The following is a 25,227-nucleotide window of genomic DNA, read 5'->3' as shown; positions in this document are numbered from 1 at the left end:
GTATGTGCCATATTAAGTGATAAGAAACGAACGATTCATCCATAAATCTGGTGGTAACAGACAGGGGCAATTGTATCCATAAGAATTGCAAGCACACGGGTAAGAAATAATATATAGATTTAGGCCAGCCTAAAAGCGGAGCTCCTCAGTTATTTTTCGGAATGTTGTTACTAATGAAAATAATCCAACATGTATGAGGTAAATTGCGAATGATTTAATAGTTTCAGCCGGAACTAGTATTACTTCAGCAGATCGAGGTGTAAGATGGTGTGATTATGAAATATAGAGCCACGATTTCAAGGATTTCTGGGAAGCTACCAAAAATCTTGATCACATAACAGAACTGTCTTCTGTGCTTCTTGGTGGCATTTCTTGTTCTTTCCTACCTTATTCAGAAAGACAAGGCATTGTCATTAATCATTATATTCTTCCTTAGTTAACATGGGGACTCCCACACAAAAGAAGTTTACACATTTTTGTTGTTGTGGGGACTGATTGAAATGCAGTGGTTACAATATACTCAGTCCCTGAATCTCTACCAAATGAAATCTCACAAAAATACCAAAACAGTATACATATGTGAAAAGTTGGAAAGTTTTGTTTTCTAACTTGTCCCCAAAGATACATTTAGCCATCTTCACTATTGTATGGAGTCTCCTCCTGCTGGAAGGGTTTGCAATAAGCAAAATCACCCTCGCATGAATGGTAATTACGATATTTTTTTTTTGCTGATCATGAATACTTGCATAGGCTTCTAATAATAATTTTATTATTCAATTTCAATGTGATTTGTTCTTTTTCTCGACTGGCATTGTGGACTACAAGAGCTGCGATTGGGTTCCATTGATTAATTTTGCTATGATTAAATTATACCAAGAATTATCAGTGAGCTAAGAGGAAGTTATATTATGTACATGTATTTTGTCTGCACTACACAACCAAATGCACTCAAAGGTTATGAGGCATAGGTACATTTGTCAGAAGAGCCCAGCATATCCAAGATATGTTTTGATTGACACATCAATTAAGATAATTTACAGCAAAATGGATAAAAAATACATCAATATCCTACATGCACCAAAGCCAGACATGGGGTTATAAGGCAATCGTTTAAACAACAGATTGAAATAATTTATAAATTAGAGAACACTATTTCTACAACAGAATGGAACAAATTAACCTTATCGGACATTGCGAATGGCAAGGCTGTCTGTAGAATGTCACAAATTTCTCAACCCTTTCTTTCTACAAAAATGCTAATCCTGCAATTTTGCTTAAGACCCAGTTCTCCATTTCGTGTTGGCAAAATATCAATTTATGCCATGTCCAATGCAGATTATCACAAAATTGATTTAAAAGCTCAATAAATATCATTTTAAAGCCAAAAAGCCAATTATTTAAATAAACCATGAGTAAATTATCTCTAAGAAAAACTGATTAAATTAACAGGCACTTAAAAATAATTAGTTAATATGTGTTTCTTAATAATGTAATGCAGTGTATCTGTCACAATGTTGCAGCTATGATATTACTACAAACAGGATGGGTTGCAGAACTGAACCTCCAAGTCAGTTTATTCAATGAACTTGGTGCAGAATTTATAATCCCATCAAGTTGTCTGTAAATACAGAGAAACCAAACAAAGCATTACAATCATAAGTAATGAATTACTAAACTCTTTTACATGTACTGTATGAACAGTGTATGTTCCATTAATATTGGGGATCTCTCAGAAGCTGCATCCATGATAAATTAATTTGTTCCCAGATGCATTTGTTTATAGAACTTTTCACAAATTAATATCTCTGTCATAACAGTGACCTCTGTGTTCTCCAACAATTAGCACAGAAGAAAAATACACTCAGTAAGATATTGTTTACAATAAAAATCAATGCCTATAAACAATCATAAGGACCTTAAATTTATATTACCTCAGAAATATCTCACCAGGCCATGGTTGCTTTGAAAATCTTTGATGTTTTAATACAGGCTCCCCATCTGTAACCTGTTCATATATTGACTGACAGGAACAGGCATGTAATTCCTTTCTTTGATATACAGTGTACTTCATTGTTAGCTGTTTACTGAGTGTTAGTAGTGAATCAAATGCTAGGGGTTGGTACTCCAACTTTCACTGTGGCAGGCTCTGTCCTGATAATACAAAGCAAACTTACATAACTGTTATGAACTTCGCCACTTGCTTTCGAGAGCAAATGCAATTTGCTTCAAACAAGAAACTGGAACATTGAGGGTTACAACAATGTGCACAGTCCCAATCACAGGGTCATCCAGGCTGTTTGGTTGTACATATAACTGTACAACTGTATATGAGTTCAGCTTCCAGAAGAAAATCAGAGTTTGTCAGGATAAATACTGATGTTCTTGCCTACTCAATGAATGAATGTGCAGTTCCAGAAGATATTCACACCCAACACCCATTCACGGCCAGTCTTTAGAAATTCCAAATTAAAGTATCAGGAATCAAGAGCTCTAATAGAGAAAAAACCTCCATGTGGGGTATGAATCTTTTCTTGAAGAAAACAATGTCTGAGAAATCATTAATTACAAAATAATGTTTAAGAAACATCTTACCTTTCAGAGAATTTTGTAATCTACACTGTCTGGCCAGTTCATATACATGTATTTGACAAGTTGACACTGGGCATGTTTGTAAATTTGTGCACTTCAACATCACATTACTATGTAGTAGCACTGGCCAACTAAAAACAAACAGCATAATTTGGTTAATTAATATACACTGTACATTATTAGGTTGAAATATTGGTGTAGATTGTTGCACATCAACAGATACAGAAACTATTTGCACCTGAATCATAATGAGTGAAAAATTGTGCATGAGACATTTGCATGTACATGTAACAGCCCTCCACCTCAGAACCATCACAGATATGATATGATATTTTTAAACTCTCTGAAATTTCAGATTATTCAAGATTAACATATGCACATACATCATCTGGGGCAACCCTAAAACACTGAATTTGGAAACCGAAATCCGGAATCCAGAATCTGGAATCCAGAATCCGGAACCAAAAACCAGAATCTGGAATCCAGATATTATGAATGATGATAGAAATAATTCACTTCAGCAATGTCTAATAAATAAATATGAGCAAAAATCATTTTGTTGTTATTTATTTTCTTGGCTTTACTTCAGCCACAGACTGTAATTGCTAAAAAATTATTGACTAGTTCTGAACAACCCTTAGCTATATATCTGGCCCCGTTGTTCAAAAGCTGCATAAAGCTATCCATTGGGTACATCACTATCCAGTCAGGGTTACTGATTTTTTGGGTGGATAGAGTTACTCATAGCCTGTGAGCAGGCTCTAGTATCTGTCTCTATTGTCTGAGCAGGCTAAATAGGTGTCTAGTGTTTTTCTGCATTGGCATGTCACCAAGAGCCTTCATGCGGCTTTGCCACTCACACCCCCAGCCCAAACACGAGAGCCTGCTCATAGACTAAGTTACCCATCTTTTATTCAAGCTGGCCCTGGTGAGAGCCCGGTTCTTGTCTAGATCAAATTGCTCTGAGAAGACTGGTGAGCAGCACATTAACAACAAGCTATTATAGGCTATTGCAGTGAGTTTCTGGCAGTCTTTTAGCATCTTTGAACAGCATGTGGTCTGATCTGTCAGCAAGTGAGAAGCAGACGGAAGTAAGTGTGCAACATTTCTACAAATTGTTTTAATATGATGGCCGCCAAGAATATGAAATGCTGATTTGTCACAGTATGTGTGGAAATTGTGTTAATCTGGAATTGGTCTCGTATCTGTTGGAAAAATCAAATTTCATATTTAAACCAGACGGGTTAGCCCTTGGACTTCGAAATTGGGGGGCGTGACCGTCAATGTACAGGGGGCTGCTACTGATGGATATCCTGTTCTCTATGACATTTTCTATCTTGTTCAGTATGTACTAGACATAAAGGATAAATTTATACTTCCGGTAAATTGAAGATCACTTATTAAACGAAATGGCAATTACCAGCAAGCTTATTTTAGACACTCTCGAGGTGCTTGGAATAAAATTAAGATGCACTTTACTGAGATTCTCATAATCATAGCCCTCACTAAAAATAACGGTTGCACAATTTCAACAGACGGGGAATTTTTGTTTCAAAAAGGTTAAGTTTGAGGTCCTTTTTACTTGGCAGCTTACTTTTTACAGTCGAAAAGCTAAGCAAAACAATTTTCGCATACTTGAAGAACTTATTTTCTTTGATTTGCGGATTCCGGTTTTTGGTTCCAGATTCCGGATTCCGGTTTCTGGGTTTTAGGGTTGCCCCATATTTAACATATTGTTTGCTTCACATTCAGTTTACACATGGCTGTTATCCAGCATAGGCAGACTTATAAGTTTTCCTTCAAAAATATATTGCAACAACTATTGCATCTTTCGTTACCTATTCTTGTGATGAAATGACACAAAATTCAAGAACAAGAAGTCATAAGCATAAAACTAACTTACATGGTAGTGCTTACAGTTCCTCTTACCGTCTGCATATGCTGTCCATAAACTGATGCTGCCTGGACAATGTACTCATTATTTTTCTGATCACACCTTTTAAAATGTCACTGTTATATAATTTGTCCTGAAAAAGCAATACATGAAATGTTATGCCTTTGGCACTCACCAAATGCCTTTACAAGATGTATAATGTACACCATATCAACATTCACAATTCTCTTTACTTTCATTGTAACTCTTTTGTGTCATTTTCCCTCACTTGAAGACAGGACTTCCACATTAGGTTATAATTGCCTCTGGAATCTCTATGAATTCACAGGGAGTGATAACAATTAAATCATGACTAATTTTTAGCAAAGGAGGCATTCAAATGTCAGATTTTAATGCTAAGTTTAGACAGTAACTTTACATTACTCTTCGTACATATATATAACCTCTCAATTATTGCACCTATAGACAGAAGGTGTGCTGGGGGAAGAAATGTTCTAAACTCTCTGAACTTTTCCCCCTTACCTGTAATAGGATGACTATTATGAACTACAGTTTGTAACCAACACCAACATCAGGTTATGTATACACATGTATATTTGTTGTCGTCTGTAATCATAAAAAAATAAAAATTTAAAATCCCCCATAAAGTTCACACTCAATAACACTGCTACATGTAGCGCTGTTACTGGAAATCAATTTAAGCGAAACTGTTGAAACAGCTCTGCCAAAATTTTTCCTAGCAGTTAAGGCAGGATAACAGAATATACATGTAGCACACAGCAAAGGCTAGAGATACACACATGTTAGTTATCAGTTAGGATTTGGTGAGCTTCTGTGCTGTAGGTATGGTGGAAAATAATAGATTATCAGAAATGAAGGTTCCTGAGACATTTTGACAGCACTGAGAGGAATTAATATATAAATTCACAAAAGAAGGAGAAGTTCTTGCCCTGTCCAGTTCTCTGTAATAAAAATATCATTTACATGAGTCATTTATAATATGTGGTTTGTGTTTAAAGCCGATATAATGCACACTCTGATTCGCCAATTCCAGTGCATTATTTACATTTACATGGTATACCTTGGTAAAACCATAAAACATTGCGTGGGACTAAAATAAAAAATATAAAAAATAAAAAGAAATGCCTAATTCATAACAATTTAAAATACTCAACACTAAAACGAATGTAATTCTTTACTTGAAAATTATTCTCCCGTAATGCCCATGGGCCAATTACAGGCAGGCTAAAAAGTCCTAACACAAAGTAAAAGGAAATTAAGAAAACTATTGCTTTTTTCCGGAAAATTGTAGCGACTCAAGACAATGATGGAACACTCTGAGAGTGTATTCTATCAACCTGATGAGACAAAATTTAAGGAGAATAGAGAATTCACGAAGTTATATCACAAACAAATTGGTACAGGACAGGAGAAAGGAAACTGTACAGCCAGGAAGAAACTGAAACTTTCTTCGACCAACAAAAAAGTATGCATGCACAAAAAAGAAAACAGTCAGTGACATTCATTTAATAAGTTAGTAAACAAAAAATTAGTGTGAAGAAGAGAGTAAAGAGAGAGAGAGAGAGTGGAGATAGGAGAGCACTCTCTCCAACTAAATTGTGTATATATGTATGTAAAAGTTCTTCTTATTACTGAGAAATGGTCAGGGCAAGAACTTCTATTACACTGTTCAATTTACCGAGTCAATTAGTACTATCTCACTTTTTTGGAACATTTCCATATTAAGTGTAAATACCGCATTGGGGAATAACCTCTTATTAACAAAATACGGTCCATGTACCCTCAACCAAAAGCAATGGCACAAATAACATGAAATAGCCAATCAAAATCAAAGCAGAGCTTCATTTGCAGACAGGATTGCCATGCATAATCGTCTACTCGACATTTTGGACTATATAAGCATTTCACCAAACCGAACTAATTGGACAGACAACAAAATAAAACGAGGAAATCTACATTATAAACACAAGATGCATATCACTACATCTGAGCTCGAGTATCAACAGCAAATCCCTTTTCAGTGAACGGTGACTGAATAAAAGAGAGGGTAAATAAACTTCGTTTAAGCTTGCGGTGTTAAATTTGAAAAATTATTCACGCTTAAATTTGAATATTACTGAGAGTCTGTATTTTTGCCGACGGCTTAATTTAGCTATGCAGTCATTTTATTGGCAGTAGCTTTACCAGTCTTCAACCAATTTAACCTCGGAATTCACAAAAGCATTTCGCCAAACCGAATAAATTGAACTAACAAAACGAGGAAATCTCCATACTTTGTAATCACAATATGCAAATATTCACATAGGAACAAAAGTAAATTTAGCAAATCCTGTTCGCTTCGGCTTAAAATGGTTTGTAGACCTTTCTTGGTTCAGTTTTCAACAACAGAAGAACAAATTTTAGCAGTCTACGAAGCGGCAGTGCTAACTAAACCAGAGAAAACTTCAAAACTCGCCCGGCCGTGTTTACAAGTACGATTTTGGTTAAGCTTATTTTTAGATGTGAGGTTATAAGCTTAAATTGACGACGAAAATCGATAGAAAACATAATTTGTTTACAACTTACAGCAACCTCCAAAGCGACCCACGTGTTATTGTTTAGAGACGAGCGAAATTAAAACGATGCGATTTTTAAAATCTCTTACAGCATGGCTTCAAATAAGGAAGGCTTTTAATGGATTCCAATTGAAAATAAGCTTATATCGCCGAGGAAACTTGTTAATTTTCATACCAAACGCAACAACAAAAGTCCCTTACCGCAAGTTGGCAATTCAGTTCGGCCAGTGTAAATCTTCCAGGCAGAAACTTGCAGCAAAAGTTGTGAAGACTAAACTGAAGTTATATTTTCGATAGATCAACGAATCAACCACTTCTTTCCGCTACGTTTAGTGTTTTGCAATTTCTCTAAAACACTCGGGTACGTTTGATTTCTCTAATGTTCATCACCTGATCAAATCAGGTGACTTTTGAATTTTCTTGCACGGCTGCACAGCATCACGTTCGCGCGAATTTTGAACTTGGCCATGGGGAGTTCGGCAGTCTTCTGAATCAATTTGTCGGGTACTTTCGCCTCCTTTCTATAGCCCTCGTTAGCTTTGGTTCACGGCATTGTTCGGTATTATTTCACCTCCTTTCTCTAGCCCTTGACTAGCTATAATTCACGGCATTGTTCAGTACTGTTTCGCCTCCTTCCCCAGCGCTGGCCCGCTCAGTCTTTTTCGCGATATTCTTCGCTACTTCTTTGCCTGTTAATTCTTGCTTTCTGTCTTTTGCTTCAGCGCAACCCTGTCTTAAAAATATTAAATCAACCTCCGCTATCGTTTTTCTTTAAAAATCCCGCCAAGAAAAATGGCATTCACCCGCTACCAACTGAGGGTGCATGTCTCTGTCAACCTATTAGCTGGAGTATGGCCGCCATCTTGCGCGACTCCGTCGTCGTCGTCGTCGTGCGTACGCGCCCACGAGCAATACCGTTAGCCATGATAACCATGAGAAAATCAATTCATGGGTTTCCTTTTCTCCCCTATATGGGTATGGGGCTCCGCCGGAGCTCCGCTACAAAGGTTGAATCATCTTGCTTATTCCACGAGTACAACGTTTCGACAGTTGATCATGAAGTTTCGTCAACTGCTCGCGCTTTGTTATCGGCATTACCTGGTCTCAGACCAGGATTTTAAAGTAAAGTGTGCCTGTTTGCATGAAATGGTTGTGTTCGAATATTTACGCCAAACATGATGGATCCAACTGTAATCGATTGTTTACTCAAACTTCACGTTTCACATAGCCAGAAATTCCATACAGCATGGCTGCCAAGCATGCGCAGGGGGCACACATGTGGATTTAAATATGGCGGCCGAACATAGAGAGAGTGTGGAGAGTAATGTAAACTTTGCCAGTTTTTGCTAATGTTGCCTAAAACACAGCTTTCCCCAGCTTAAAAATGCGAAACACAATGTATAAACAACAGTTTATTCGAACAACATGCGATGATACAATTGTTTTAGTCGGTGCCTTTTACTGGTACGTAACCTCAGAAATAAGCGTACCTTTCTCCCATAAGTCTCTGTAAATGGTGGTTACCTTCATATTTTCTTAAGCTCTTGATGCAAAGATCGTCGTACCGACACATTTCCCCAGCATTGCATTCGAAAGATAAGATGAAAAGCTCGCCAATTAAGATATCTTCTCCCATATAAACAGCAGCTAAGGCAGTGCCATTTCAAGATAAAAAGTGCTATTTTCTGTAAATGTCATCAACGAAGTGAGAGCCATTACACTGAGGCAAGAATGGCCGTTGCTCCCGTCTGTTTTCGTTCTCTTCGACAGCCATTTTGTTTTTCCTCGTTTCCTTGGTCAGTGGTGTTCCCTCTTGCAATAGGAAAGCCGCTGAACATGAGAACCGGCAGGATTTGGAAAAAAGCGGGAAGATTGCGGGAAAATCTTGGGAAAATAAAATATTTATAAATGCCATGTCTGAACTACCACCAAATAAATCATTTCAACCTTGGAAAATCAATATTGTAGATAAATCTTTGCAATATGCAAGAAACATAGCAACAAGAAAGGTAGCCTTAACAATTTCTTTGGCATATTCAACCATTAAAGAGTGGTATTATCTTGTGAGGGAGCAAGAAAAGTTTCAAGCAGCGGGTCAAGATGCTAATTCCTCTCATCAAGAAGGTGAGTAATTTTGTCCTGATATTTACAACCTTGTAAACTTTTTGGTATATTTTCTTAACCTTCTCTGGTGATTCCTTGATAAGAAGGTAGGGGTGGTAGAGAGTGAAAGGGGAAGGGAATATCCATAAGATGAAAGATACAAAGTAACATAACATAAAAAAATATATATATAATCATCACCAACATTTCAGCTGCATAAAATGTACTTCACGAGGCCTTAACATGACCCTGATGAAGGCCAGTCTATCCAGCTAAAAAAAGGTGATGTGAGAGCAAAATACATCATTTTTGTCCTCATTATTTTGTGATCTACCATACACTTTATTATCAACAGGATCTCCTTTTTTCAGTGGATACTTTTTTTGTGGGTTCAAATCTCACTCACCTTTAATTTTCTTTTAAATATATATTCAGTAAATATGATTATTTACAGTGTATAAAGCCAGGATTCTCTTCTATACTGTCCATTGATTGATTGATTTATGCCTGAGAGTATGTTTGTTTTTATTGATTATTTTTTTAAATTTTCTTTTAGAAACTACAAACAACTCTGAGAATATCAACTTCCTCTGGAACTATAGAGGCCTCCAGGGAATTCTATATACCAAAAGCAATGGGAAGGCCAAGTTTTACTATGTCAATGATGGAAGAAAGCTAATGTTTCCAGATTTAATTGATATGTGTACACCAGCACATGCATTTGTAATCAACGATGACATGGGTACACGCCAAAATGTCCATGAGCAGTTTGCAAAAAGAGCAGCAAATGTTCTATCACTGTATCGCACAAATAAAGGTAAGAGAAACTGGGAGCAATTGGATGAGAAAACATTGAAATTTCATTTACATGAAGACCAATTAGCTTCTTTTCAAGAGGTTGACGATGAGGTAGTTTCTCTACAAAATGATCTACAAGAATGGAAAGCAGCACATGCAAACCTGGAGGCAGAAAAAAAAACCCTTTTTGATGAAATGAAGGACACTATCAACAGAATGGGTAAGGAACTATGTCAACTTCAAAATACCAACAATCAACTTCAAGAGTATATCAAATGCCTTGAGAAAGATGAAGGGTTTTCCTACAATGGAAAAAAAATTTCTGAGACTAAGAACAGACAGCGCACATTGAAGGCTTTCCTGACTAGAGCTGAAACAGCTTTGTGGTTTTCACAAGCATTTGGCCTTCATGTTGAATCACTTAGAGTTAAAGAGGCAGACACAGGGAAAACATACGAAGTAAATGTTGAAACCAAAGCACAAAAATCAGGCGAATGTTCAAATCCTGTTACTAACATAAACGACTCCGACATGGAAAAAGTTGAACAAATTCTTTATCTTCTTGATAAATTCTGTGTCAGTGATGAATTTTACCACGAATTTAGCATGATTGAAAATGGTCTTCCAAAATCTTATCTGATTAAACAATGCAGAAATGATCTGGACAAACTTTGTCATGTGACACCTACTCCTGGAACAAATGAAGGTGCACAAGTATCATTTGAATCACTTCTCTTGCAGCAAATTTCAGCTTTTAAAAAGGAAAATCCAGAGTTTGATTTTGGCAATGAAACACTAAAAATAAAAATCAGTGGGGATGGAGCTAAAATGACACAGAAATCTAATTACATTCTTCTCTCGTGCACTACTCCAGAAACAAGACGAAGTTATGTCTGCCAAAGGAAATCATACCATTGCAGTAGTCAATGGTAGTGAAAAGTATGAAACACTACAGGTATCTTTCAAGACTACATTTTCAGAAATAAATTCTCTGATTGACAAAGGCACTATTAGTGTTGATGGTCAAGAAGTTAAGCTCGAGTTTTTCCTAGGAGGGGACTATAAATTTCTACTGACAGTCATGGGACTTAAGGGGGCTACATCTTTATATGCCTGCCTATGGTGTAAAATCCATAAAGACAAAAGGTGGGAAACAGACAAGCATTTCCATCACTTTAATTCACCACCAATGATGAGAACACTATTGGAAATTAAGGAGCTGGTGAAGAAAGGAAAAGGTGATTACTGCTGTGTGAAGGAACCACTTTTGAACATAGACCTTGACCATGTCATTGTAGATGAGTTACACCTGCTGCTACGTGTAATGGATGTGATGCTAGACAACATTATCACTGAAGTCATTGACTGGGATAAGATTGAAGATTTCGAAAAATCATCCAAAGAGCCTCAAGGCATCCATTTGAAAAAGCTCGTGAGTGAGATCAGATCCTATGGTGTGGGTTTTGATGTTTGGGAACTCCGAAATCCAGCTGACAATAAAGGCACTGGAAAGTATGAATTTACAAGTCTGTTTGGAAACGACAAGAAGAAAATTCTCTCCTTGCTACCAGAAAATCTCTGTAAAGTGCTGCAGCCAAATACCTGCACTGAAATATCCAAGGTGTGGAGTGATTTCAGAAGTTTGTATGAAGACATAAATTCCTGGTCCTCAGACAAATCTGTTGACACTTTTTGGCACAAGGCACAAAACTGGTTGGAGACCTTTATTTCTCTCAGAGGAAAGAGAATTGGCTATGAAAGAAAGAGAATTACTCCATATATGCATGTACTTTTTGCTCATGTCCCTTATTTCCTCCATACACATAAATCTCTAAAAGTATTCACTGGTCAAGGAGTTGAGAAAAACAATGACTCAGCAAGGAATGTAGTGCTTCGAAAATCAAACCACTTTGACTCAGTTGGAGATATTCTTAGACTTGAAAACAGACAATGGCTTCTAAGAGAAAGAGAAAGAGCAAGCAGAAAGTACACAAAACACAATTCTCAATACTGGGAGCAAGAAATCAGTGTCAAGCGTGTGGGTAAAAAGAGACAACCTGAAGCAAACATACCCAACATGGAAAGCAACAACTTGCCAGACACATCTACATCACAAGTTCAGAATGAACAACCCCAAGCAAGAAATGGCACAGATCATGAAAGGCCGGGAAATAAAAGAAAAAGGCATATAGACGATGGGGGAAAAGGAAACAGAAAAGGGAAAGGAAACGGTAAACAAACAAAACAGAAAAAAAAAAAGAGTCTAGCCTGAGCAGCTACAAAGCATGCACATAAACAGAGGAATCTTCAAAATATAAACAAATATAAACAACAATTTCAAAGCCTTTATGTAACTTTCTGACTTGACATAACAACATAATTTCTTAAAAGCAGGGTTATTAATGCGCTTAATAAGCAGGGTATTAGCTTGTACCTAAACCCATCTAAAAGCATGCATTCACATTCTCAGTTTCAATCACAATACTGCAATTGAGCGCTTGTTAAAACTTAAACTTACTTTTTCGAGATGGTATCTGGGCTTAGGTACAAGCTTCCCCTCCACAAGTTTATGTGTCTGTGGTCCCAAGCTCACAAAAGGTTTTGCTCTAATTGGAAATATGACTTGTGTGCCATCTCCAAGGTTGTCTATGTAAGAGTCCCAGTCGGGACATTCTTTTAAAAAAGAACAGCGGTTAAAGTCAGTCTTCTCTAACAAAGTACAACCAGATTTTGTGCTGGGTCTTCCTCGTCCTCTAAAAATATAATTAAAGACATCATGTCTAATTTCTACTACAGTTGTGGCTGAGGCTGTCTGATGTTTGCTCTTGAGATGCTGGAGAATAGCAACTGCCAGTAGATCAGATCCCTCTTTAATTCTTTCCTCTGAGGGTTTGGACATTCTAAATGCCCTAAAGAAAATAGTTGGGATCCATTATTGTCTAAAATACATGCAATATTTTTGCAGAAAGTGAAACAATAACCAAATAAAAACACTAACAAAATTGCTTATAATGCGAAAGATGACATAAAATTGTTATCTTCTCTTCTCGTGTCCCAAACTATTTCGTACTAGATCGAGGAGTAGTAAAAAATTAAGTTCGTACGTTTAATTTTGACTGGACAAAATAATGCTAAAAGAAGCACCTTATTGCGGTTTTATTAAGGTTTTCCTCCACTTCCCACGTGTCCTCCAGCGAACTGTACCCTTTCCAACGAATTAGGTACTCATTCTTAAAGACAAAATACATAGAACACTTGTTTATGTGTGCGGTAAAAAGTGTACATAAGGTTATCAATTCATTAGTGACGTTACGTGCTTCAAACAAGCGTCTTATTTACCTTTCCTTTATTTCTCCTGCAGCTTAAAACTCTTTCCACTTGAAATTAAGGGCCTTTTTTCCTTTTCCACCGACTCTCAATGAAATCTGCCGTATTGAGAGCATTTAAGCTCCGATAATAGCCTTGGGAATGCTTTCTTCTTCGTTTATCCGCCATCTTGAATGCAGAAATTTACGCGCCCGCCGTTCGAGCCGCTGACTGTACGGGATTTCTGGCTATGAAATGTTTTTTGTACTTGAAGTCAAGTTTGGCTGTGGCCATGGGTGTTCCACAAAAATCAAAACTGCCGATACTGAATGAATAATGTGTGCTACAGTTGTAACCTTCAAAAAGAAACATACAGTAGGCGGAAGGAAAATCAGTTTCGGGCGATATGCGCGTGCCGGTGATCGAAATGTACCAAAAGCAGCGTCTATTTTGATTTAACCGCAAATGTTTGCAAAAGTTAATCATGTGGTCAATCTAAAAGGAAAAAAAAAACATTGCAAGTATCCTTATTGACGAAAAAGGTTTCCATTAGCTTATTTTTGTTCTTGATGAAGGTAGCTGGCCAAGTTCCATGTTGGTTTCACGAATGACGAATTTCTGAAAATGTACCACACGTTTATGTCTCTTGACGGGTTAGTTTTTTCGGGCCGCGGAAGAGACTTTCACACAACATAATATAGACTATGGGCTTTCAGAAAATTTTAGTTTCGACTTCAAATTCAATGTACCAGTGGGCTTTTGATGGTATTGAAATTAGTTAAAATTAGCCATTTCGCTTATGAGCTTCGATGAAGGTACTTGTATCGGCCTAAAATATTATTATACTTGGAGCTTTTGCTAATCAAATTAATGCTTTAGAAACAGCAAGACATGCACTATGAGGTACCCAAAGTATATTGATAGATATCATCGCGTTGATCTGTACGAGAGAAAAGAAAATGCACAATTTTCGGCCATTTTCGGTGGCATCAGGCAGCTAAAATGGCGATTTTCAAACTTTCCTCGATTTCGAAAAAACTAAAGCGCTTCAAGACCCTTGAATGGTATTTTCGAACACAACTCACTACACAGGTTATTTGGGCAAAATATGACGAAATCGAAAATTTCGCGACTGTCATCTCATTCTCGGTATTTACAGGAACTGGCTCTTAAGCGCGTTCCAGACGGTGAATTTTTTTGAAAATTGGCACATGGATAGGAGTTTTCTTTTTCTCGCTGTTAAGCAAAAATCATCAAATTTTATACACACATTTATGTAATATGCGTCAAAAACGAAAATTGCGAATTCCTCCGAAAATTATGTACAGATTTTCTTGTAGCTTTGTCAGTTGAAACTCCTTGTGTATTAACTGTCTTTCCCCCAAAAGAAAGAAAATTCACCGTGTAGAAACCTAGAAACACCGTCTAGAAGTCAGGTAGGTTAAAAAAACAAGCCAAGCATTTCTATCACTAGTTGCCATAGCAACAACATTTAGGTTCTGAAAGTGTCTTCCATACGTAGCCTAAGGCTGTAGGTTTTTTATTATTGACCTTCTACCGAGTGCTATGTTGTAAACATTTGCCAAGGGAGAAATTACTTATGCATATTTAATATCCAAAGCTTTGTGAAATACTATATAGAGCCACCTTAAGGTGCCTATTTTCGCACGCGCCACATGTCGAGCTATATTAAGTTGAAATAGACACAGAGCTGATAATTTCGAAATGTTCTAACCTTATTTGCTGCAAAAGGCAGGTCCAAACGCCGATTTGACGTGTTTCCGTCACCATTCGTCGCACATAAAGCAGAAGTTTACTTTTGTTTACACAACGTCCGATGTACATCGCAACTGTCAACTTAGGCCCAGTTCAGACGCCGAACTTTTCATGAGCCGAACCTCATACGTTGAATTCAGTACATGAAAAGTTCGGCGTCTGAATCAGTTAAGAACGGCTATTTGAATTTGGAACGGCTCAGCCGTTCTTCCCGCCCAGCTCAGCCGGGAATTTCGGCTTTGGAACGGCTTTGATTCGGACGTCGAACTTTTCATGTGCCGAACCTACTGCATACACCTTGCCTGAAAACCGCTGATGTTTCGATGTGTTTTGGTTCAAACTAAATTAAGTTCGGTCAATTAAGTTCGACGTCTGAATCAACAGGTGTACTTTTGATAATTTGGGTCGGTCCAAATTCGAATTAAGTTCGGCTCATGAAAAGTTCGGCGTCTGAACTGGGCCTTATTTAATGGTCGAATACCATGAATCTACGACCCTCTTTCGACACACATGATCACCAATGCATCTAGGTAAGAAACGGCTAAGTGATTTGTAGATAGTTGCTTGCTTTGCACTACACCAAAATATTACGTTTGCTCACCGTTTGATCTATTGCTGCTTGAATCCTTACTTGCAACGGTTCGTTTGTTCGTCACGCAATGCAGTCATCCCATTTTAGGGGATAGGGGTAGGACAATTTCTATCCTAATACGTAAGGGTCCGTAAGGCTTGGAACCACTGGGAGCTCACAATCTTGTTGAGTAGGAAGAGAGTAAATTAAGCAATGAAAAGAATGAATAGTTAGCCATTGCCCGTGTCGTCATCTTTTACTAGACAACCGCTACCTACGCGTCCTGCGTAAATACTGTAACGCTAAACTCGTACCTAGGTCTTTTCGCGCTGTGCAATTATTTTTGGGCTACCCTCTGGGAAATGGGAGGTGGCCGCTTAATAGTGGCTGGCCACTTAATAGAGGTTGGTGCACCTTGAATATTTTTTCACCATCGGGTTATAAATTTCTTAGTGAACATGGAGTCAATTCAAGACAATCATGATAGACGTCATTCTCGGAGACTCTGGGGCAGTTTTTGGGAGCGGGGAAAAGTCTAAACGGGTGAGAAAAAATTTCGGGCGAAGACCCTTTTAGACTTTTTCCCCGCCCCCACTAACTGCCCCAGAGTCTCCGAGAATGACGTCTATCATGATTGTCTTGAATTGACACCATGTTTACTAAGAAATTTAGCTAAATTTATAACCCGATAGTGAAAAAGTATTCAAGGTACACAAACCTCTATAAAGATTCGCATTAACTGCGGCGGATGTCAAAAAATCGAATTTCTTCAAATTACCTGAAACTTATTTTATGTTAAAAGGGTCCCAGGCGCTGTAGATTGATGTCATTTATTCTTAGTATTTTTAAAAAAATTGCCTCAGAAAAGGAATTAAAAGATAGCGAGGTAATACTGGCGAAAATTATGATAAATAAAATTGGGTCTAATTTATGAGCAGATTTGTTGTATCAATGACAGACCAATATTTCTTCCCGATGCAAATAACTTTATTTACTATCAGTAATATGCTTTAACTTTACAAATATAGCTACAAAACCAATGAACAAGTTGTCAATTTCCATATGCAGTAGTTCAAATAGCTCCTAGTAAGTTTCACTTTACTGAAAATGGAAAAAGTCACTCGACTGTTTAAGTGTTTACGCAGGGTTCAACCCACTTCTAGAGATAAAAATTATACTGCCTTGTCGCTAGTACTTTGCCATTGATGGCCAATGTGTTAAAAGTTTGGGTTTCTGTTTTTCAATTATTGTTAACGTGACTAGAAAATGACACTCACAGACCCCCCGCAAAGACACGAAAAATATACATTTCTTACTTAAATTGTGGTTTCTACTGCTTTTGGTGTACTAAGTGTTTCTATAACAAGCAGCGTAGAAGAACTGAAGCTGAAAACGTGAAATTCTTAAAAAAATCAAAACAACTTGAGATTATCTGACCTACAATTTTCCTTAAGTGCCTTGATTCATTTTATGAAATAGAGACTCCTTGTCTGGCTTTACATACTTTTCAGTTCAACTTTCATATTAGCTATTGACAATGCTGTTAATAGCTGTTATTTTTTAATAACACACAACATAAACACGCGTGACCGATTTTTCTAAACCACGTAAACACAAAAGGCTATTCAACTTTTCGAGGTAATAAATTCGTTATTTATTTTAATTTAAAAATGCCTTTGCTTCTTTTCTCCCAGAAACAATAACTTCTCTGGCTTCATTTAAAGCGAAAAGGTTCCATCACCTCAGATTGTCGCAATTAAGACTTGCGTGTTACGTGGAACATGAAGTCACTGGGCTGATATTTTTAAGTCATGCAACCACAATCTTTATCCAAATGGTGGTTACATACACCAAACTAAATTTCTGCAGTATCTAAGGCATGTAATGTAATCAGGTACCTTTTTTTTTTTCGCTTTTCTCGAAACTTTTCTGAGCTTCAGTTGCATAAACCAGCGTTTCTATGAAATGAACGTCTATCTTAGTAAATCTAACTGAAACAGTTACATATTGCAGCTGCAACTTCCAATGAGCTCTTTGATTTGATTAATAAAACCCTCCTTTCTTGTTTCTGGAAACAGTGGGGATATCTAATTCAAAATGTTCACAAATCCTTACAAGCATGTCTATGTTGAACTTTTTCAACTTGTTTTGCTGACTTAGTTCACACAGGTTAAAGCGTTCATAACATATAGGGTGCTTCTCTGCGACCTTAGCGATGATACCTTCACGCAACTCTTGCAACTCCGTTTCATACTGCTCTGCTTGACTTTCTACATCTCGTACTTCGTTTTCAATTAGATCTGCTGGGCTTTGCACGGTCTTTCTCTGTGCTGCGGCAAGCCTGGAGAAAAATGAATGGATCTGCTGTGTTTGAAGGCATTCGCTTTCGGCAAATAAGCGCCTACCAAGCTCATCTCTTGCACATCTCATGTCGATGGAAACTTGCACAGGATCAGCTTTATGTCCTCTAGCATTAACGACGTCAAATTTCTCTTGGAGGTAATTTCTGACCTTGTCAGGCAAACGTGTTGCCCGCTTAGGTACCTTCAAAGCCTAGCCTTTCTGAAGAACTTGATGTGTGGTCACGCTGAGGTCTTCTGTGAGACGGAGTGCAGAGATTTTGTTTTCCAGTTGGGATGAAAGATTCTCTGACGTTACCTGTTGAAACTATTTGGCCCATCTCTTGATTACTTTATCACCAAGAGGTTCAGAAACGTCTTCAAAGGCGTGTTTCTCTGCAGCGATGTGCTTTTCAAGCTTGCCCATTGTAATGTACTGCTTGACGCACCCTGGTTCAGGGCAGCTGAACAGACCGCAATCTCTCTCCTCGTCTCCAGATTCTTCGGGTGACCTTACAGGTTTCACCGGACCAGGCAGTTCTGCCGTATTATCTTTCTTAACAGATTCACTATTCCCCAGTGATCCGCTCTGAATGATTCTAAGTTCAGAAGGTAGTATCTTGCCATCCTTATCAAGATTCTCCCATGCAACCAGTTTCCCGGTGCCAATATTGTATACTTTCCATACCCTTAGGCCGTCGTTACAATACTGGTAGTTATGAAGAAGACTTACGTCTGGAATACGCGGTGTGGGGCACTTACTGGCTGACTCTGGATACTCTACCACATACGGAACAATACTTCGTACGCCGCCATGTGACTCCAAAGCTTTTTTGACTTGCTCTACTGACATAACATCATTTCCTTCATTAAGAAACCGGTTAACATGGGATTTCTGGTGGGCGGAGCTCCTGTCACACGGTCCCTTGCCTGCTTGTGGCTCTGGGAAATCATAGCGTTTGATGTAAATACCAGTCAACCTACGGATATGCCGTATGAGAACAAGTAGTCCACCTGAATGATACGATCCTGCACAGTCGCTTCGATAAAATGCTTCATTAATCTCTGGGTGTCTTGCCCTTTCTTCCTGGAGGGTGTGACACATAACTGCAGCAACAACTTCACTGTTCTGGCTGATCGACTGACGAAATAAGTGCGAGTACACAGAGACTTCACATTCGTTTGAGCTGGTGCGACGTACACAGTGCGAGATGTGCCAACTTATTCCACGTTTACCGAACCATTCCATCTGTGTGTCCTTGAAAAGGCGTGGCAAGAATTTCATTGCAAAATCTTGCGTGATAAAAATCTTGCTTGGATCGACGTCATCCAAGACTTTTTGTCTTGCTCTGTCCTGGTGTACCGCCCTTAGCAGATGACGTTTCCAGGCATAGATTGACTCCAGAGAAACTTGCACATCGTGGAGTTTATCTTCTTTTTCGTCATTGCTGTAAAAAACAACTTCAGGGTCTGAGAAAGCATTCTTCATCAAACTTTCTAGATGGTAAAGACTTTCACAGTCATTGCACACCAAATCATGGGAGTGATCACATTCTTCAGAAAATTCTGGCTCTGATAGATCACTCAAGGCAAACATACTGCAGTAGTCTGGACACCTCGAGGAAGTGAAGACGTGCAGACGATAGCTGTCCTTCAGATAACTGTTGAAAGCCATCAAAAGGTTGATCACTCCAGTTACCTATTCAGAACTCTTGCCCCTTTCTCCAAGCTTCCTGATAACATTTTCAAGCTTCTCAACTCCACGCAGTCCATCAGCGCTGATGTTGTCCAGGCCATGTAGTGCTTTTTTCTGTTGGGCGGGACAATACTTTAAAACCCTGTACAGCTCTCTTTCACTTAAATGGCTGAATGCGATTTCCTTGCAATATGATACGTATTGCTTGATTATCCTCGCTGCAACCATATTGCATACAACATTAGGCAAACTGATTGTCTCTCCCGAAGATAACTTCAGCGTGCACGTACCGTCGGGAACATCTTGAACAAAATGAGGACTTGATATGAACCCAATGAAGTGGTCTATTTTGGGCAAAGTTACGCTAACGCGGTATTTAGGAACAGCTGGTAAGGGTTGCCCTCTTCCACACGGAATTAAATATTTTTTTTAGCTTGAAACAGTTGGTATTTTGTTACTTCAGGGAGTAGATCTTGAATTTGCCGTTGCGGGAATATATCGACAATAACTGACAAAATCTGCAACTTAGTGATTCTTGCCTCAGATTGGCGGTAAGCAGCAACTAGCGCATGTATTGAATGGTCCGCCTCTATCTGCATTCTCCCCATCTTTCTAGCATTAAATTGAGCATCCAAGACACCCGACCCTGTCAGTTCTGCCCAGGTTTCATCTTTCTGTCCAGGTACAATTGTTTCTACGACAGCAACAATACCTTGCCTAACTTTTCTTAGATGTTCTCTTTTAGTGCGTTCTGCTGCCTCGGACAACATACCTCTAACACGGTACCGCACTGGACTACAGTCACGATTCACCAAAAAGTCATTCAGCTTCTTAAGAGACTCGTCTTCTTCTTTGCACTGAGCCTGATCACGATGAAGTGCAAAGGGTTGAAGCGGGAAAAACGTGGCTTTTCCCTCTCCTGCCCCAGACTCCTCGCCAGCTTGCTTGTTTGACTTTGCTCACAGGCTATCTTTGGTCCAAACGGCGCTTGACATCATTTGTTTGAGTGTTTCCTTTTTACGACAAAATCGGAAAGTATAATTGAAAAACATGCAATTATGACATTTCTACATCAGCAAGAATAAATTAATCTTACCTGAACCCACCGGCACTAAATTTTTCAGCTCATGAAATATGATTTTGGACTGTAGTTTGTTAATACTACGATCTGGCTTGGCTTTGCCAGTGTGGTCTGGAACCATCCTCCACCGAGCTGATATCTGTGCTTTGGGCACACTGTTGTTCTTGATATATACTCTCGTCCAGTCATACTCAACACCTGCCCTTGTCAGTATTAGGTCATATTCTGTGCTGATATCAGTCACACTTGTCGTATGCAAGTGTTTACTCACATCCTTCTCGCAAAGTGAAATAGGAATTGTCTCTTGCGTTATGCTTAATTTCGACGAGTAGTGCCACACTCACTTCCAATCAAGGTACCGATAGAGCAGCTCATCGAATTTCCGTGTGGGTAGCTAGTCGCGACACTCTCTAATTGAATGTAACATAAAGAATAACGTGACTTAACCAGTGAAAAGCTTGCTACTTTGAAAAAGCAAAACCTTTGTACCGCATTTCAGCAACAGGAAAGTTTTGAGCATGCGATTCAATGAAAGCAAATACTATTAAACAATGCTGTTCTTTGATGTTTACTTTTCAGTTGAACACGAAAATAGTTGCGTTTGCATTGGCCCGTCCATTGAGTATTTCATACAAATTCGACCAAGAGCGAATAAAGTTTGAAGTATTCATATTTGTATGTATTATACGCTGGCTATTATCTTTTTCCATCATTTAGTTTGAGCTCAGTAATGAGTAATAAAACCTGTTTTGTGTGTAGTTTACAGGGACAAATATCGAAGCCAGATATTTCATTTCCCACGAACCGAAAGCGAAACGCACTGACCCATTGTGACTGGAAAAAACACCTGAAAAAAATATATCGAACTCACCTTTTAGCGATGAATAAGAGATCCAAAAGTAGCAACAAAAGCACAAAACAAATTTACCGAAGTTCATCACAAATATGAAATAAACATGTTCGCCTGTAATCAAATCCGGCAGAAATACTCTGAAATTCACTTTAATTCACTTTCATATTCACTAAAAATGATTGGCAGCTTGTACTACATTTTATGGTTGTATTGCAACAAATTAATTTTGAAATGGAAGTATAAATGCAATTTTAAAATGGCAATAACCAGCCATACTTTTGTAGAGCTTGCTTGTCGGAACGCAAACATGCAAAAATTTAAGCTCAAGTCGGCTCGTTGTTTGCATTAAGTTTTGTGATGGAAGACGGATTAAAATCAGAAATCCCAAACAGATTTTTCATTTTATCTTCAGAGGGATATGTTATCTAAAGAATAAATAACAAATCAGCCTGAATAATTGGTTGGACCCACAGAATTTTGCAGTTTTTTTTCTAACGCAATTTTTAAGCGACTGTTTTGGCTGGTTTAGAGTTTACGAGATTTAAACTCCGTTTATTAAACAACTATCATAGGAAAACAACTTTTGACCTGAAATTCACAAAATAATACATATTTGAATGGCACTGGCAAAAAAACAGCGCTGTTCAACCGCCCGAAGTCGCGATTTCCTTTTTCATACTTCACCAGCTGAAGTTGGACATTTTGACCCTGGGATATTAGTCACATCATTTGGTGTGAACTTGCAAGCGTCATTTCTTCCCAAATAAAACCCCTATGACCTCCATATTGCAGGTATTGCTTTTTCTATAGAACCTCGACCTGCAAAATGTTTTTGAAGAAAATTGGAAAAAAAAATTTTTTGGCATCCGCCGCAAAAGCCTTTTTTTCTCGATTTTTACAGTCAAGCTCTCTTAAGCTGCCAACACCTATTAAGCGGCCACCTCCCATTTCCCCGAGGGTAGCCCACTGTATTATATGTAAACCAAAAATAATTGCACAGCGCGAAAAGACCTAGGTACGAGTTTAGCGTTACAGTATTCACGCAGGGCGTGTAGGTAGCGGTTGTCTAGTAAAAGATGACAACACGGGCAATGGCTAACTATTCATTCTTTTCATTGTTTAATTTAATCTCTTCCTACTCAACAAGACTGTGTGCTCCCAGTGGTTCCAAGCCTTTCGGACCCTTACGTATTAGGATAGAAATTGTCCTACCCCTACCCCCTAAAACGGGACGACAGCATTGCGTGACGAACAAACAACGAACCGCTGCAAGCAAGGATTACTACGGTGGCCCACTACTGTCACATCAAAAACAAATTGCTCACATCAAAAACAGATTGTTCACATCAAAAACAAATTGCTCACATCAAAAACAAATTGCTCACATCAAATTCAAATTGCTCACATCAAAAGCAAATTGCTCACATCAAATTCAAATTGCTCACATCAAATTCCAACCGAACACTAAATTCCACTACAGATAGGTCAGCGGTTGAGCATGCTTGATTGTGTGCAATATGGCGGGTAACGAAAGTGAGCAAGAACTTCACGCTAGCGGGCTCTTTATACCTGAGGAATTTGTAAAGAAACTGTTACTTGATTACAATTACTGCTCCTTTTGCGGCAAAGGAGGAGCTTGTGCTAAGATATTATTTCAGTCAAGGATACAAATACGATGTTATCATTTTGTTCCTGTCTAAGTTTCATGGTGAGTGATACAAATCACTCGGTGTGCAACGCAGGGGTGCCGATTTTTATGAAACAGAAGTTAGAACGAGAATCCAGCTGGAGCTTGATGGCCCTGGTTGTTTATCTAGTTATATAGGCGTTTGGCCATTTCATTTGTATTAAACTACCTTTATATCAAACAGAATAAACCGCTAGATACCAGATACTGAAAGTGAATAAGGACAAGTATATTCAAACTGAAAGACAATTTAATGATGAGCAACTAAGAGAGTATGAAAAAACCTGGTACATTTGCTTCAGATGAACAGATAAAGAGTCTGTTGACAATTCACAAGGCTAAAAATATATCAGTGACAAAGTATCAAATGGCCTGGTTACTCTGATGGGAAAAGGGGGATCCTCCTTGATAACATTACAGCAATATTTATATTACAAAAGAAAGAAAACAAAAAACCCTTTCAATTAAATTTTGCCTGGTAAATAGCTGTCAAATAGCTACAAAACTCAAAACAACGGGACTCGAACGAAAAAATAGCGGTCAAGTGAAAAATCGAGTGAAAACTGGGGATAGTCTTTTTAACGTAGCCGCTGACCAGTGAGTAATGATTTTGTTTTTGTTTTTGATTTTGATGTGAGCGATTAGCAATTTGTTTTTGATGTGAGCAATTTGAATTTGATGTGAGCAATTTGCTTTTGATGTGAGGAATTTGCTTTTGATGTGAGCAATTTGAATTTGATGTGAGCAATTTGTTTTTGATGTGAGCAATTTGAATTTGATGTGAGCAATTTGTTTTTGATGTGAGCAATTTGTTTTTGATGTGAGCAACTTGTTTTTGATGTGAGCAATTTGTTTTTGATGTGAGCAATTTGTTTTTGATGTGACAGTTGTGGGCCACCGTAGTATTCAAGCAGCAATAAATCAAACGATGATCGAGGCCCTGTTAGGGGGGGTACCCATGTCCCCTATCTGAAATTCGTCACCAGCCTTGTCGGCATTTCGCAAGATTCCTATGTCGCCTGTCGGAATTTCGTCTCAGAGGAGTTGTGTCGGGAAATTTGACCTTGTTCGATTAAAACGAAGCTACACATATAACACATCGTAATACCTTTGTTTATTAAAAAAAACCGACTCAGTGCTCTCAAGTCTCACGCATTGAGCATGAGGCTTATGCAAACGAATTCAACCTTGCGCTCTCACGCTGAAACTATTATTTCTCATGCATTGAAGGTTCCTCTGCTGTTTTAGTCAAGTACATATATAACTAAGTATCTCTTTGGATATAATTTACTCCTTGTACGTTTTGCACTTGCTTTGAACAGTTTTCAGCAGTAGGAATTCTTATGCAGAGCCAGCATTTCTCGGGTCAATGGGTTTAATAATTACTTTATGGTTACTTTAAAAGCATCACATTTCGACTCAGAATGAAGGAAAAGACTTCTTAGCTACTTCAATTTTTCAAAATTTTGTAGGGGCTGGGGGCGTGCTGCGGGGCATATTGGGGGCATGCTTTCTAAGGGCTTGGGCATACTTTTGAGCGCTGAAGTTGCTAACCTCCTAGGGGATGTGGGGGCATGCTCCCCCCGGGAAATTTTGAAATTAAGACGCTTGGAATTGCTATTTTCAGCCATTTTCCAGTCAGTATTTGGATCTAAAGTACAATCGAACCTATGACTATTTTCACTATGTTTATGTTTAAAAACCCTTCTTTAACTCAAAATCTCAACGGCCTCAATTAGATAATCTCTCCTATCTATAATCTTCCTTTGAATTTGGCGGAACCCTTAACATCTGCTGAAGACTCAGCAATGACGGACTCGATTTATTCGATGTGGACGTTTTAGCATATAAAAGAAAGCCTGGGTTTCACGACCTGTCGACATTGCGCGTGAGAGAGGACAACACATTTAAAACTCTGGAAATGTGTCTTCACTTCGACTCAGACGTTTAAAACAATC

At 38.3% G+C, this 25,227-nt stretch overlaps 2 protein-coding genes and 2 pseudogenes across 9 annotated transcripts in view; 1 reads left to right on the top strand and 3 right to left on the bottom strand.

Annotated features, from left to right (window-relative positions):
• LOC145501360 (uncharacterized) overlaps positions 1-8,275 on the bottom strand; it is an 82,338-nt gene extending 74,063 nt beyond the window's left edge. For 2 of the 8 annotated variants that reach the window (XR_014051230.1, XM_081480850.1), the window contains exons 1-3: positions 2,593-4,836; positions 1,932-2,151; positions 1-1,618 (exon numbers count right to left, since the gene is read on the bottom strand). The exon at positions 1-1,618 is cut by the window's left edge. The gene's annotated coding sequence lies outside the window, so the exon portion shown is untranslated. The other 6 variants (XR_014051228.1, XR_014051231.1, XR_014051229.1 and 3 more) reach the window with 6 other exon arrangements.
• A 754-nt stretch (positions 8,276-9,029) lies between these two features.
• On the top strand, positions 9,030-12,235 carry LOC145501308 (uncharacterized; annotated as a pseudogene).
• A 201-nt stretch (positions 12,236-12,436) lies between these two features.
• Positions 12,437-13,527, bottom strand: LOC145501323 (uncharacterized; annotated as a pseudogene).
• A 3,809-nt stretch (positions 13,528-17,336) lies between these two features.
• LOC145500650 (uncharacterized) lies at positions 17,337-21,646 on the bottom strand. Its single transcript, XM_081480167.1, has one exon. The coding sequence runs from the start codon at positions 19,625-19,627 to the stop codon at positions 18,281-18,283; it is 1,347 nt and encodes a 448-aa protein (XP_081336293.1). The 5' UTR covers positions 19,628-21,646; the 3' UTR covers positions 17,337-18,280.
• Between the last annotated feature and the right edge of the window lie 3,581 nt (positions 21,647-25,227).

Source organism: Orbicella franksi, chromosome 10 (assembly GCF_964199315.1).
Source record: "Orbicella franksi chromosome 10, jaOrbFran1.1, whole genome shotgun sequence".
Taxonomy (NCBI): domain Eukaryota; kingdom Metazoa; phylum Cnidaria; class Anthozoa; order Scleractinia; family Merulinidae; genus Orbicella; species Orbicella franksi.
This window is presented reverse-complemented; position numbering and strand designations above follow the sequence as displayed.